Source organism: Aquarana catesbeiana, linkage group LG09, assembly GCF_042186555.1.
Source record: "Aquarana catesbeiana isolate 2022-GZ linkage group LG09, ASM4218655v1, whole genome shotgun sequence".
In the NCBI taxonomy this organism is placed as follows: Eukaryota; Metazoa; Chordata; class Amphibia; order Anura; family Ranidae; genus Aquarana; species Aquarana catesbeiana.
The window spans coordinates 297,561,100-297,575,230 of record NC_133332.1 but is presented as its reverse complement, the minus strand read 5'-3'; the positions used below and the strand labels follow the sequence as shown (position 1 = coordinate 297,575,230).

The window sequence follows — 14,131 nt, the reverse complement described above, 5'->3', positions numbered from 1 at the left end:
TTCCTGTAAGTGCAATACTGTATTTTTCCTTTTTATTAAAGTTAGAGTTTTTAAACAGAGAGCACTAGGTTTTTGTGCTTTTTTTTCCCCCTGCATATATTGCTGTGATTGGAGAGCCATTCAGCCAGCCATCCATCCACTCATGGGAAGTAGAGGAGTTTCTGGTTTAGCTTCATTCCCAGAGAGGGAAAACTGTATGGTGTGACCTACTTGTAAAGCAGGGGTCATGTCAGTGATGTGAGAGGCCATTAGGTATAGGTGGTGGATTCACTCTATTTTATGCATGTCACAGTGGCGATTTCAGAAGATTGAAGCTGGAATTTATTTACCGTTTTTTCATACATTTTGGACATTTATTGGACTATATTTTTTTCTATAAATAATTTTTGGAGTCACTGTGTAGGATACACAGAGGAAAATATATTTTGTATGCACATTGGATTTTGTTTACATAATATGGATGTTTTTGTACACTATTGATATTAGGTATTTACAGTTGCTGCCATAAGTTTACATACCCTGGCAAAATTTATGATTTCTTGGCCATTTTTCAGAGAATATGAATGATAACACAAAAACTTTTCTTTCACTCATGGTTAGTGTTTGTCTGAAGCCATTTATTATCAAACAACTGTGTTTACTCTCTTTAAATCATAATGGTAACAGAAACTAGCCAAATGACCCTGATCAAAATTTTACATACCCTGGTGATTTTGGCCTGATAACATGCACACAAGTTGACACAAAGGGGTTTGAATGGTTATTAAATGTAACCATCCTCACCTGTGATCTGTTTGCTTGTAATTAGTGCTTGTATAAAAGGTTGATGATTTTCTGGACTCCTGACAGACCCTTGCATCTTTCATCCAGTGCTACACTGACATTTCTGGATTCTGAGTCATGGGGAAAGCAAAAGAATTGCCAAAGCATCTGCGGGAAAAGGTCGTTGAACTGTAAAAACAAGAAAGGGATAGAAAAAGATATCCAAGGAATTGAGAATGCCAATCAGCAGTGTTCAGATTCTAATCAATTAGTTGAAAATGAGGGGTACTGTTGACACCAAACAACAGTCAGGTAGAACAACTAAAATTTCAGCCACAATTGCCAGGAAAATTGTTTGGAATGCAAAGGAAAACCCACAAATAACTTCAGGTGAAATACAGGTCTTTCTGAAAACATGTGGTGTGGCACAAGATGCCCAATAAGGAGGCACTTGAACAAAGAAGGGCTGCATGGTCGAGTCGCCAGAAGAAAGCCATTACTACGCAAATGCCACAAAGTATCCTGCTTACAATACACCAAACAGCACAGAGACAAGCCTCAAACCTTCTGGCACAAAGTCATTTGGAGTGATGAGACCAAAATTGAGCTTTGGCCACACCCATAAACACTACATTTGGAGAGGAGTCAACAAGGCCTATGATGGAAGGTTCACCATTCCTACTGTTAAACACGGGGGTGGATCGCTGATGTTTTGGGTATGTGTGAGCTACAAAGACACAGGAAATTTGGTAAAAATTGATGACAAGATGATTGCAGTATGTTATCAAAAAATACTGGAGGAACATTTGCATTCATCAGCCAGGAAGCTGCGCATGGGGCGTACTTGGACATTCCAACATGACAATGATCCAAAACACAAGGCCAAGTCGACCTGTCATTGGCTACAGCAGAATAAAGTGAAGGTTCTGGAGTGGCCATCTCAGTCTCCTGACCTCAATATCATTGAGCCACTCTGGGGAGATCTCAAATGTGCAGTTCATGCAAGACAGCCCAAGAATTTACAGGAACTGGAGGCTTTTTGCCAAAAGGAATGGGCAGCTTTACCATCTGAGAAGATAAAGAGCCTCATCCACAAATACCACAAAAGATTTCAAGCTGTCATTGATGTTAAAGGGGGCAATACACGGCATTAAGTACTGGGGTATGTAAACTTTTGATCAGGGTCATTTGGGTAGTTTCTGTTGTCATTATAAATTAAAAAGAGTAAACACAGTTGATTGATAATACAGTGGGGACGGAAAGTTTTCAGACCCCCCTAAATTTTTCACTCTTTGTTATATTGCAGCCATTTGCTGAAATCATTCAAGTTCATTTTTTTCCTCATTAATGTACACACAGCACCCACCATATTGACAGAAAAACACAGAATTGTTGACATTTTTGCAGATTTATTAAAAAAGAAAAACTGAAATATCACATGGTCCTAAGTATTCAGACCCTTTGTTCAGTATTTAGTAGAAGCACCCTTTTGATCTAATACAGCCATGAGTCTTTTTGGGAAAGACACAACAAGTTTTTCACACCTGGATTTGGGGATCCTCTGCCATTCCTCCTTGCAGATCCTCTCCAGTTCTGTCAGGTTGGATGGTAAACGTTGGTGGACAGCCATTTTTAGGTCTCTCCAGAGATGCTCAATTGGGTTTAAGTCAGGGCTGTGGTTGGGCCATTCAAGAACAGTCACGGAGTTGTTGTGAAGCCACTCCTAAGTTATTTTAACTGTGTGCTTAGGGTCTTAAATGATTTTGGCAAATGTCTACAATATAAGAGTGAAAAATTTAAGGGGGTCTGAATACTTTCCATCCCCACTGTAACTGCCTTCAGCCAAACACTAACCATGAGCGAAAGAAAAGTTATTGTGTTATCTTGTGTGTGTGTGTATATATATATATATATATATATGTGTATGTATGTATGTGTGTGTGTGTGTATATATATATATATATCGCTAAATTATAATTATATATATATGTACCTGTAATAAAAAAAAAATATATCTGGAAATGTTTTAGGGCTACTGCTGAGCCTCTCCCACCTGTGGAGAAGAGGGTATGGGTGTTTTGATAGTCCTTACACGTTTCCTGTTCTAGGATGATAACACTGCTCTTTAATAAAGTGCAGTAATAGCGGTTGAGGAGGCAATAAAACTACAAGGTTGACTACATTCTTACCGCCCCTCAACCGCTTCCCCTTTATCTGGAAAGGCAACGGACAGGGGTGTATAATCCGTGGCTGTGATGCTTTGTTTTGCAGTCACTGCATGGAAATTTACCCCCTGCCACATTTGGTGGGCACTGCTGCCTACTGAGAGTGACCCCGTCAAGTGAATAGGGTGGTGCTGCAGCCATCCACAATGCTTGTGTTGCATTGCGGTAGTGTGGCATTTAGGGGGTTAAAACACACAGTGAAGAGGCGATACAATGCTCTTCAGGCTGGGTTCACACTATTGCGAATTGAATGTGGATTTATCCGCATACAATTCGCATGTCAGGAGATTGTGACTGGCTCTCTATGGAGCTTGTTCACACATCTCCAGAGTGGCTCTGGTGTGAGTTGCACAGGAGTCCCGTGCGTCTTCTGGTCCATTTCAGGTCCGAATTCAGCCCAAAATTCGGACTGAAATCGGACCTGAAAAGATGAACAGGGACGCACCGGACCCTTGCTGTGAGTTGCTCCGTACTGCAGTGTGAACTAAGCCTGAGAGTACTAGCCCTAAAATGAAAAAAAAAAAATAATGCTGAAATTAGAAAATGAATGCGCCCATCACATGTTAAAGTTAAACTCTCACCGCCATTATAAGCCCGACATTAAATAACCTGTAGAGGAAATATATCTATACTATGCTTATTCTAAGGGCACTCCAGTCCTGTCATGTGATTGGCTCCCATCACCAGCTTCAGGGGAGAGGAGGAACAGCCAACAACGGATGCTCCCTCTCCTGAAGCTGGCGCTGGGAGCTGATCACATGACCAGACCGGAGTGCCCTTAGAATTGGCAAGTATAGACACATTTTTTTCTACAGGCTACTTAGTATAGGGCTTAGAATGGGGATATGAGCAGATTTAAAGCCCACCTCTGGGGGAAAATAATTCCCATGTAGTTGGGCTGTGCCCACATTGCACAAGTTAAAGTGGACCTTCAGTCATTTTTTTTTCAACTTTTCATCTATTAAAGCAGAGTTCCAGGCTTTTTTTCGTTTATTAAAAGTCAGCAGCTACAAAAAGTGTAACTCCTGACTTTAAATAAACAGTCAGTCACCTGTCCCACGGTCCAGCAATGCGGCCGCACGGAGCCTCGCTCTTCCCCCCCCTCCTCTCCATGGTGCCTCCATTGAAACTGTGGGCACCCGGCCATGATGGCTTTCGCACTGCACTTGCTTGAGTGGCACTGAGCTCTCTGAGTGGACAGGCAATTCTCTGGGACCTGTGACATGTCCCAGAAGATTGCAGAGAGAGAGGGGCCACTTAGGGGGAGAGAAGGAGTCGCCTAGGCGTCCGTAGAAGGAAGTGGGATGGGAAGTCCCACTCAAAACTAGTCACCCGCCCCCCCACCCCCCCAAAAAAATTACATGCTAAATGTGGCATGTCAGGGGGCAAGGAGTGCTTAAAGCGGAAGTTCCACATTTGGGTGGAACTTCGCTTTAAAGCTAATGCCCTTGTTGTTTTAACTTTGGATAGTAAAACATATTTTTTTCTGCCAGTATCTTACCTTATACAGCCCACTTCCTGTTTCTTGTCTAGTAAAAAGCCTAGGCTTGTGACATCATACACATCTCTCTCTCTCTCTCTCTCTCTCTCTCTCTCTGAGTTTGCCAAGAAGGGAGGAGGATGAGTCATAAGAGGGCCAATGAGAGCTGCAGGGCTAGAGGTGTGCCTCTGTGTAAATCCAGAAAGTGAACAGGCAGCAGCTTCAGCTGCCCACAGTTAAATTGTTGCAGCCAGACTCAGTGGAAGAGATTTCTGTAACATATTTGTCAAGTACAGAATCACATTATATATAAAATAATATGCAAAGTGGTTGGAAGGAAGCTACAGAATGGCAAAGATGTTTTTATTACAAATTATGTGAGCAGAATGCAGTTCCTCTTGAACTGCTTGTTTTTGTTGTATAGGGGAGAGGAGAGCGGAGATATACTTTTCCGATCCTCCCCGCACAAGACTGTTCTTGAGGTCATTATGCCTAGAGCAGGCTCTATAGACCAGGAAAAGTCCACCACTTGACTGTGGGGGCGCGCCGTTTTCCAATGGATTGGGTGAGTATAAGCTTTGTGCTCACCCCTAGACAAACCGAGCAGCTAACCTGTGCAGTGCGGACACAGCCCCACTGCATGGGGGAAACATTTTTTTGCCTGGAGTTGGGCTTTAAAATTGGATAGGTTTAGCCCAAAATTAAATTTTAACCACTTGTCGATTGCGCTATAAGCGAATGACGGCTACAGCGTGGCTGGCCAGTTCTGGGAGGGTGTCCTATGATGTCCTCCTGTGATCACACCCATGGCAGCGTGCTCTGTGACCACTGCTCCGAAAACAGCTGATCACAGATCGGGATGAAGAGCCAATCAGTAGCTATTTACAATGTGATCAGATGTGTCCAATCACAGCTGATCACGATGTAGACACGAGCCAGTTATCGACATTCCTTTCCTCACGTTGACAGCTTGAGGTGAGGAGAGCCGATAACTGGCTTGTTTTAAAGGGACATTTACACTGATAATCGGGGCACTGATTATCAGTGCAGTCCCAACTGTACCCATCGGTGCAGCCTCATCAGTTCCCATCAGTGTCACCTATCGGTGCCCACCAGTGCCGCCTCATCAGTGCACATCAGTGAAGGAGAAAAATTACCTGTTTGCAAACTTTTGTAATAAACTATGAAAAACTTTTTTTTTTTTTTTTCCCCAGTCTTTTTTTCATTTAATTATCAAAACATTAAAAAACCCAGTGGTAATTAACCACTTCAGCCCCGGAAGGATTTACCCACTTCCAGACCAGGCCATTTTTTGCAATAGGGCACTGCGTCGCTTTGCGCGGTCATGTGACGTTGTACCCAAACACAATTTGGCCTTTTTTCCCCACAAATAGAGCTTTCTTTTGGTGGTATTTGATCACCTCTGCGGTTTTTATTGTTTGCGCTATAAACAAAAAAGGAGTGACAATTTTGAAAAAAAAACGACTTTTTTGCTATAGTAAATATAATATATAGTAAATATCCAAAACAAAAAATGTACAAAAAAAACCCCAAATTTTTTGTGTGTATTCTTCTACATATTTTTGGTAAAAAAAAAATTACAATAAGCGTATATTGATTGGTTTGCGCAAGATTTACAGCGTCTACAAAATAGGGGATATATTTATGACATTTTTATTATACCTTTTTTTTTTTACTAGTAATGATGGTGATCAGCGATTTTTAGCGGGACTGCCACATTGCGGCAGACAGATCGGACACTTTTGACAATTTTTTGGGACCATTTGCATCGATCAGAGCTAAAAATAGCCTCTGATTACTGTATAAATGTCACTGGCACGGAAGAGATTAACACTAGGGGGCGATCAAGGTGTTAAGTGTTCCCTGAGGAGGTGTTTCTAACTGTGGAGGGAGTGGTATGACAGGAAGTAGAGAGAGATCGCTGTTCCTGATCACTCTCTACTACCGTGACAGAACGGGGATCTGTCAGTTTACATTGACAGATCCCCCGTTTTGGCTCTCTGAGGAGCATTTGCGGGTCGCCATCGGACATTGCGGTCTTACGCATCGGCTCTACCTTCGTGCCGCCTATAGCTCTTAAAGTGGCCGACGTACACCTACGGCGGTTTGCGCAGCCGCGCCAACCTGCCGCAGTATGACGGCATCTGGTCGGCAAGAGGTTAAATATCACCAAATGAAAGCTATATTTGTGTGAAAAAAAATGATGAAAAAATACATTTGGGTACAGTGTAGCACGACCGCGCAATTGTCATTCAAAGTGTGACAGCGCTGAAAGCAGAAAATTGGCCTGGGCAAAAAGGGGGTAAAAGTGCCCGGTAGGCAAGTAGTTAAGCTGCCATGTAAGACATTTTTATTCTTGCGTTTGGATAAAGTGCACTGGTCTGCTCTCAGAGCTTGCTAGTTAATATTTTCTTCTACAAAAGCGCAGTCCTTTTTTTTTTTTTTTTTTTTTTTTTTTTATTATTATTTGCACAGCTCACAGCAAAATATACAAAAGGCAGGGAGATGCGGCTGGGTTCATTTAAAAGCAGATCTTCCCTGTGTGTATTCCTCTTCCTAGCTTGTGAAGTTGTTGTTCTGCAGCAGACTGACAAATCCTTTCCTTGCTTGAACTTGTGAAGGTTAAGTACATAGAAAGGGCAGAAGTTGCAGAGCTTTCAGGCGAGGGTTAATAGTGCTTTGTGCACGAGTAGGCGTAGCTAGACCTCGGATGTCATCACTAGAGGCAGCCAGAGGATGAAGGGGGCCCTTTGTTGGCAGTCTAACGTAAGCAGCTTTCCCCGTCTAACACAAGTCGCCTATTGGACTGAAAGAAAGAGGCCAAACGAACAGCAAGAACTTAGCTGAAAGAGTGCAGGATTGACTCCCTACGTGCCTCCTGCTGATTAGGAAGATTGTGTGGTCAGTATGGGGGGGATTGCTCCAAAGGGACGTTAGCAAGCCCTCCCCTTCTTCTTAGGGATCTGAGCCTCTCCTTTTCTGGCAAATATCCTGCCCGGATCGATGAAGTTCGGAGTCTCTGCTGAGTTTTGGAGTTGTCCTGCATCAAAAAGACGAAGAGTTAGACAGAGCCACAGTACAAGAAGCCGAATAGGATTTGGTCTGAGGCCAAGTGGCCTATCCCGCTCTGGACTTTTCGCATGTTGGAGGGAGGGGAGATCATCAAGCGTTCCCGGAGGAAGAAAAGATCCAGCAAGTCCTGTATCCAGCAGATGAAAATGTTGGAGATCTGTTTAAAGTTAGTGGGCTGCAAATCCAAAAAGGGACTGTCCTCCTCCTCCAGCTGGTCTCTGGAAGGTGAGATAAGGGGGTGTCATGGAAGAAGGGGGGGTGTCATGGAAGAAGGGGGGGGGGGTGGTAGAGGAGGGGAGGCTACAGCCAGCTGGAGCCTTCAAATCTGTAATCCCCTTTCTGTAGGCCTCAGCACAGATTAGAAGCAAGCAGCTGCCCCTCTCTCTTGTGGCCTTAGGCAAAACATTAAGACGATGGATAAAAGTGATCACTTTGGAAGGATTGTTTTAAAACACGCCGTCGTGACCAGATAGCCTGATGTTTTTCAGCCAAAGCTTTTTAAAATTTGTTGTTTCTGAATTGAGGACAGAACAAGATTTCTAGGTCTTAGAAAGTACTTTTTGTAGGTCTTTTTTTTTTTTCCTTCCGTTGGCATTAGTACATATGTTGTGATCAGGCCTTGAATAAGCGCATCCAGCGTCCTTTGCTGACCTCACCTTACATGGTAAAGTGTTCAGGAGCAGATTCCTTGAAAGTTTCACAAAGTGTTTTACTGGATCTCTTTTACTTGGTTTCTCACAGAATCCGTTATTGTTTTCATTAAGTTTAATTTGTGGGGTGATCCGTGACAGAGGACTGTTATGTGATTACAAAAAAAAAAAATTACGTAACTCTATGCGTCATCAGAACTGTTCGTTCTTGAAATGCCCGCCAAGCTCTTGCTGTGCCAGGATTTGTGCTTCTGACAGGTCAACAGCATGCCGAGTGGTATTTGTAGTTCCTCAGGGCCTAGATTGTTGTGGTTTTTGGTTAACAGGCTAGTGCATGCTGGGGCTTCTATTTCAGTGTTTACAGTGTGTGTCATTTTCCATAGTGACTGTTCTTTATTATGCAGAGATGTTCTTAGTGTTTGGTGAGGCAATTGGCAAAGGTGTGTGTTTTGCCAACATCACAGAAAGAGTTAGTTTTATTTGCTTGCCTTCATAAATATTCCTCATTATTTGTTCTAGTATCTGCAAAAAGGGAGGAAAAAAAAGACTGGACGTCTACAGGTTGTCCAAACCCAAAAAAACAGGAATCGATGGAGCTGATTTACTAAGACTGGAGAGTGCAAAATCCTGGTGCAGCTCTGCATTAAAACCAATCAGCTTCCAGGCTTTATTGTCAAAGCTAAATTGAACAAGCTGAAGTGAGAAGCTGATTGGCTACCATACACAGCTGCATCAGAATTTCGCGCTCTCCAGTTTTAGTAAATCATCGCCTATATGTCTTCAGACCTTTTCACACTATGCAACATGTTGCCATGCATTAAGGTAGACTGCTCTTTGTGAATAGGCTGCCACTCACCTTATCACATGGAAAAATGGACACGCAGTAGTTACATTTTATTTTTTTGGTTTAAACCTGGTTCATTTTTGTGCTTTGCAATGTAAGTATATTGTGCTGCACTGCCTAGGTGTGTTGGTGGGCTTTCAAAGTAAATGGCAACTCACTGTGTGTAAAAAGTTTCTGCATGCACATTTATATGTAAAGCGCTATGTAAACTGTTGGCGCTATATAAATACTGTATAATAATATGTGTACACGCATACATTTTCTAACCTCGAATGCAGAGTTTTCTATTTTGATTCCACAGAACACAGTGCATGTTTACTGATCTTTATCGCACTTTGTGCATGGACCCATAGAAAACGTTAAAACTGTCAAGATGAGAACCCAAAACATACTGGTTAAAATGCTGCCATGTGCATGAACCCTTATATCTTCATGATCTTTATAAAGTTGCTTGTAGGTAGTTTTTTTTCTTTGTATTGGGAATGCAATGTAGTAGTGTGAATGAGCCCTTAAAAGTTAGGCAGGGTGCCTTGGACATCAGTGTGACAGTTCTGAGGACATTCAGAAGTCCCTGTTTTTCCAGAGAATATGAAGAACCAGCATGGAGGCTCCTGCTCTCTTCCATCCTCTGGTGGATCTGACTCCTTTTGGTTCTGGGTCCCATATTGAGCAGCCAGCCTGCTGCATTCTTTACATAGGTGATCAGCCTGGGCACCATTCAGAGAATGCTCAGCATTTTCTGAACGAATACAAAGCGTCTTTGAGTGGCGCTCTGAAAAGTGTTCTCTCCACTCATAGAACGCTTTGCATTTATTCAGAATGCTTGAGTAACACATACACTTCCTATTGGCTGTCCAGTGGCCAGGTCCTCTCAGGCTCCAGAAAGCTGTAGAGGGAAAACTAAGTAAAACTCTTGCTCTGCTCTACATGGGCTAAATGCAGATTCACTTTTTAAGGCAAACTGGGCTTCTTTAGCTACAAAATGCTCCCTGGTACTTTGTTTTTATCAGTGATGCAGTGCCACAGACTTACCCGCCTGTGCTGCAGGGTTTTTGGCAGCCAACAGATGCACAGAATGTTTCGGGAATTTGTGAGGCTATTGAAAGACTGTTCTCCATTCCTAAAGTAGTGGATCCGCCTCTTAATATAAGTGATGATATGACGTAAAGTCACTGTTTATCTTCCTGCAGGCACATTATTGCTGAACCCAAATCATGCCAAGACCTCATTTAAGAGCTTCACTGGAACCTCAGTTGGTTTTCATCACTACCATTGCTTATATCATTTCTTTAATAATGTTTTTTGGAGTTTGAATAGTTTTGTTTGTAAACCTATTCTCTAGCACTAAAGCTGTATGAGAGCGATTTTTTTGGCTGCTAGTGGGGAGCTTTTAACCCCAAAGAAAAGGTTACAAACACCTGTGTTGCACGCTTCTGGGGTGCTTTTCATGCGCTTCGGAAGTGCTCCTAAAATCGCCCCAAAGATTGGGGGGGGGGGGGTCTGGTCCTTCATGTATCATATCTGTAACAACAATATCATTACTAATTTGACCTACTCTTTAGATGTGAAATTGCTAGCTGTCTAACCTGCCAAGGGCATTGTATTAATGCCCATCCAGTCCTGAGAATTACACAACCCTGCTAGACAGCATAGCCAGACTTGTCACCTGACTGTTCTCTGCTGCAGTTAGCATCACAGCTTGGTCCCCTACCTGTCCTCAGCCTGTGATTGGACAGCGATGGCGTATGATACAGTAATCTGTCTGCTCTCCTCCTGTCAGCATATCCTTCATTAGTAAATGTGAATGCAGGACACCTGATTGGCTCACATTGTAACCCCTCCTTTTCACAATCTCTGAGTGCTGCTATACAAGGGAAATCACAAAAAGCTAAAATCCAGTCAATTCAGGAATACACTAGTTTCATTTTAAAATTCCTTTTAGGGGCTCATGTAAAATTAGGTATATGGCAGCACTCCGGATACATTTCTGTTGTACAAAAAATACCTTGATAAAGCACAACAATTTAATCGACAAATGTGCTCTGATCTTCGCTTAATTCAGGACTTTGAGCCTGGAGGAGAACCTGTCAAAGTCACATGAACGGCTCTTATCCAATCACAGAGCTCTCTCGGCTCCCTTGATCAGAGAGAACACTAACATTTTGCTGAGGTCACACTGCGGCCTGGTTTGTGTAGCACAGCGCAGTGTCACCGAGAGCTGATAGGACTATTTGCTGTCTGTTCTAAATGAGCCTCCAAGTATTTTTTTTCTATTAATTAATAGATAACTGCATTTTTTGGTGTGTGTGTTTTTTTGTTTAATATCTGCATGACGTTCTATGTTAAAGCTGAACTCCGGGCAAAAAAAATCCTGAATTTAAATACATTCTTCAATAGCCGAAGAGGATATAAATCCACCTTAAAAAAATACCAAATGCCTTTGCAAACTCAGATTTTACCTTTTAAAAGTAGCAGTTCTATCATCACTGTGCGGGTAGGTAGTGTGTGTTGAGAGCAGAGCTGTGGGAGGGGCCTAGCAGCTCCACCCACTACAGGCTGTCTACAGAAAACTACAGGAAGGGGTGGAGACAAGACCAGTCCGCTACACAAGGAGAGTGAGAGCAGCAGTGACTGGTCTATTACAGGGAGTTCCTGTACAGAGGCAAAGTCTCACAATGCATTACTGCACACCAAGATTCAAGGGAGAACTCTGGTATTTGACAATTTGCATAGCCCAGGTTTCATCTTTTAAAGCTTACGTTTAGTTATATTCTTTTTTTTTTTTTCTTTTCCCACACAAGGTACAGTGCTTACATTGAATAAGATGTGTCCCTTGTGCTGGTGGCTGCAATCTTAGTTTAAATCTTTCATCCCCTGCACCCCTCCTCCATACCCACACAGTAGTAATCTTCTGGTGCTGTGCAGGTTAAAGCGGGGTTCCACCCAAATTTTGAACAATATCTGTATGTATTCTCTTCCTTGCCTAGATGCTGACATGCCGTTTTAAAAAATTTAAATCGCCGTAATTACCTTTTGTTTTTCTAATCTCCTTAGCACTTCCTGGTTCTCCTCCCGTGGGAGTAGGTGTGTTTCTAGCCTCTCCCAGACTCCGCACAGACTCCTGGGAGCTAGTCTCAGGCTTCCCAGGATGCCACTGAGCATGTGCAGGAACGAGCGGTGAATGCTGGGAGCACAGCATTCACCACATCCAGGAAATAAATGCTTGTGGGCTTCAAATGCCCACAATGAAGATGGAAACCGCCTGCAGTGAATAATATAAGTTACTCTTTACGACGAAATCTGACACAGGCGGACATATTACACACAATATGTGAGTATGTAATGCTGAGAAGAAAAGTTTGTGAATGAACTCAAAAAAAAAAAAAAAAAAAAACGATAGATAGGTGGACCCCCGCTTTAAAGAGGAACTGCAGTCTGCTCACATAATTTGTAATAAAAACATCTTTGCCATTCTAAAGCTTCCCTCCAACCACTTTGCATATTATTTTGTATTTACTGTTATTCTGTACTTGCCAAATATGCTGCAGAAATGTCCCTCCACTGAGTCTGGCTGCAGCCATTTTAATTGTGGGCAGCTGAAGCTGCTGCCTGTTCGCTTCCTGGATTTATATATACACACAGAGGCACACCTCCAGTTCTGCAGCTCTCATTGGCCCTCTTATGACTCACCCCCCCTCACTTTCTGGCAAACTCTCACAAGAGTGTGAGAGAGAGAGCTGTGATGATGTCATAAGCCTCGGCTAATGACCTGACAAGAAACAGGAAGTGGGCTGTATAAGGTATTTACTGGTAGAAAAAAACTGTTTTACTATCCAAAGTTAAAACAACAACAAGGGCAGAAGATTTAATAGATGGAAAGATGAAAAAAGTGACTGAAGGGCCTCTTTAATATGAGCCTCTGGACCTGTCATAGTAATTTGTCCAGAGTGCCGAATATGCCTGCTCTTTCTGCTCCTCCTCCATTCACAGAAGCTGTACTCTAGCTTCCATCAATGAAAAGCTGGCTATGACTGGAGAACATGTGGATGAATGAAATGTCTTCCTCCATTTATAGTGCACTTTTTATTGCTAGAAGCTGTAGTACAGCTTCTATGAATGGAGGAGGGGGGTAGAAAGGAAGGGAAGGGCAGCCTTGAAGAGCGCCTGTGACAGTCCCCACAGCTCGCCTTCATCCTCGCTACACCAGTAGGTTCCAGCTGTGGATGGATTGGGGAACTGGGTGCTGATGGGAGATTTCAACTAAAGCCAGCCATAGATGGTCCGAACGGTCCCTGCTGAACTGGCCAAGATTTGAACCTTGTATGGCCAGACTTAATGTACCCAAGTTGATCGATCAACTTTGGTACAAATAGCCTGTTGGTTTTTACAAGTGATTATTGCTAGCGGCTGTTCTACCCACTAGTGGTAATCGCTGTGTTCCATCCTGCTGGGAGAACTCAATGGCTCCACGGGAGGGATTCCCCCATCAGCACTGACTGTGTTGATGGGGGAATCGAGCAATTTTCTTTCCTGCAACCTGCAAAATCATTTTTTCTATGGCTGCCTTGAGAGAGCAGCCACCACCACAAGGAACACTTGTCATCCAATGTAAGTACTGTACTTTGTGCGGATTTAAAAAATAAAGGGGCCACAACAGAAAAATCAGTCTGTATATGCAGTAAAACATGCTTTCTATACTCCCTGTGGAACCTAAGGGGTTAATCCTCCATATTGTGTAAAAAGGCTGTTTTATCCTGTCTGATCCTCCCCTTCTTTTACTGTCCCTAATCCACCTTTTGATAGAACAGAGCAATGTTGATAGCAATCTGCACATGCTCAGGGTGCATGTGATCAGCACAGAGCCAATCAGCACTCGACAGAGGGTCAGGGTCATGCAGCCTCATAGCGCAGTCAGAGAAGAGTGAAAACTTCTCCTACAAGCTTTAACCGGACACTGATAGAAGTCACAAGACTGCTATATACTGCTGATGAGAAAAGGTATTTAGCCTTTTAATTGCATTTCTATGTTCTGTGTACTGTGGGAGACCAGATAAAGCAAAAGCGGGGTCCAGGGTTT

The 14,131-nt window shown here is 42.9% G+C and overlaps 1 protein-coding gene across 4 annotated transcripts in view; it reads left to right on the top strand.

Moving 5' to 3' along the window:
• ABL1 (ABL proto-oncogene 1, non-receptor tyrosine kinase) overlaps window positions 1–14,131 on the top strand; it is a 390,453-nt gene that overhangs the window by 243,695 nt on the left and 132,627 nt on the right. The window contains exon 1 of one of the 4 annotated variants that reach the window (XM_073600474.1): window positions 7,085–7,785. The exons of the other annotated variants lie outside the window; for them this stretch is intronic. Coding sequence (XP_073456575.1) covers window positions 7,629–7,785 — 157 coding nt within the window. The 5' untranslated portion in view covers window positions 7,085–7,628. Of the gene's footprint in view, window positions 1–7,084; window positions 7,786–14,131 lie in introns of those variants that run through there. 4 annotated transcript variants of the gene reach the window in all.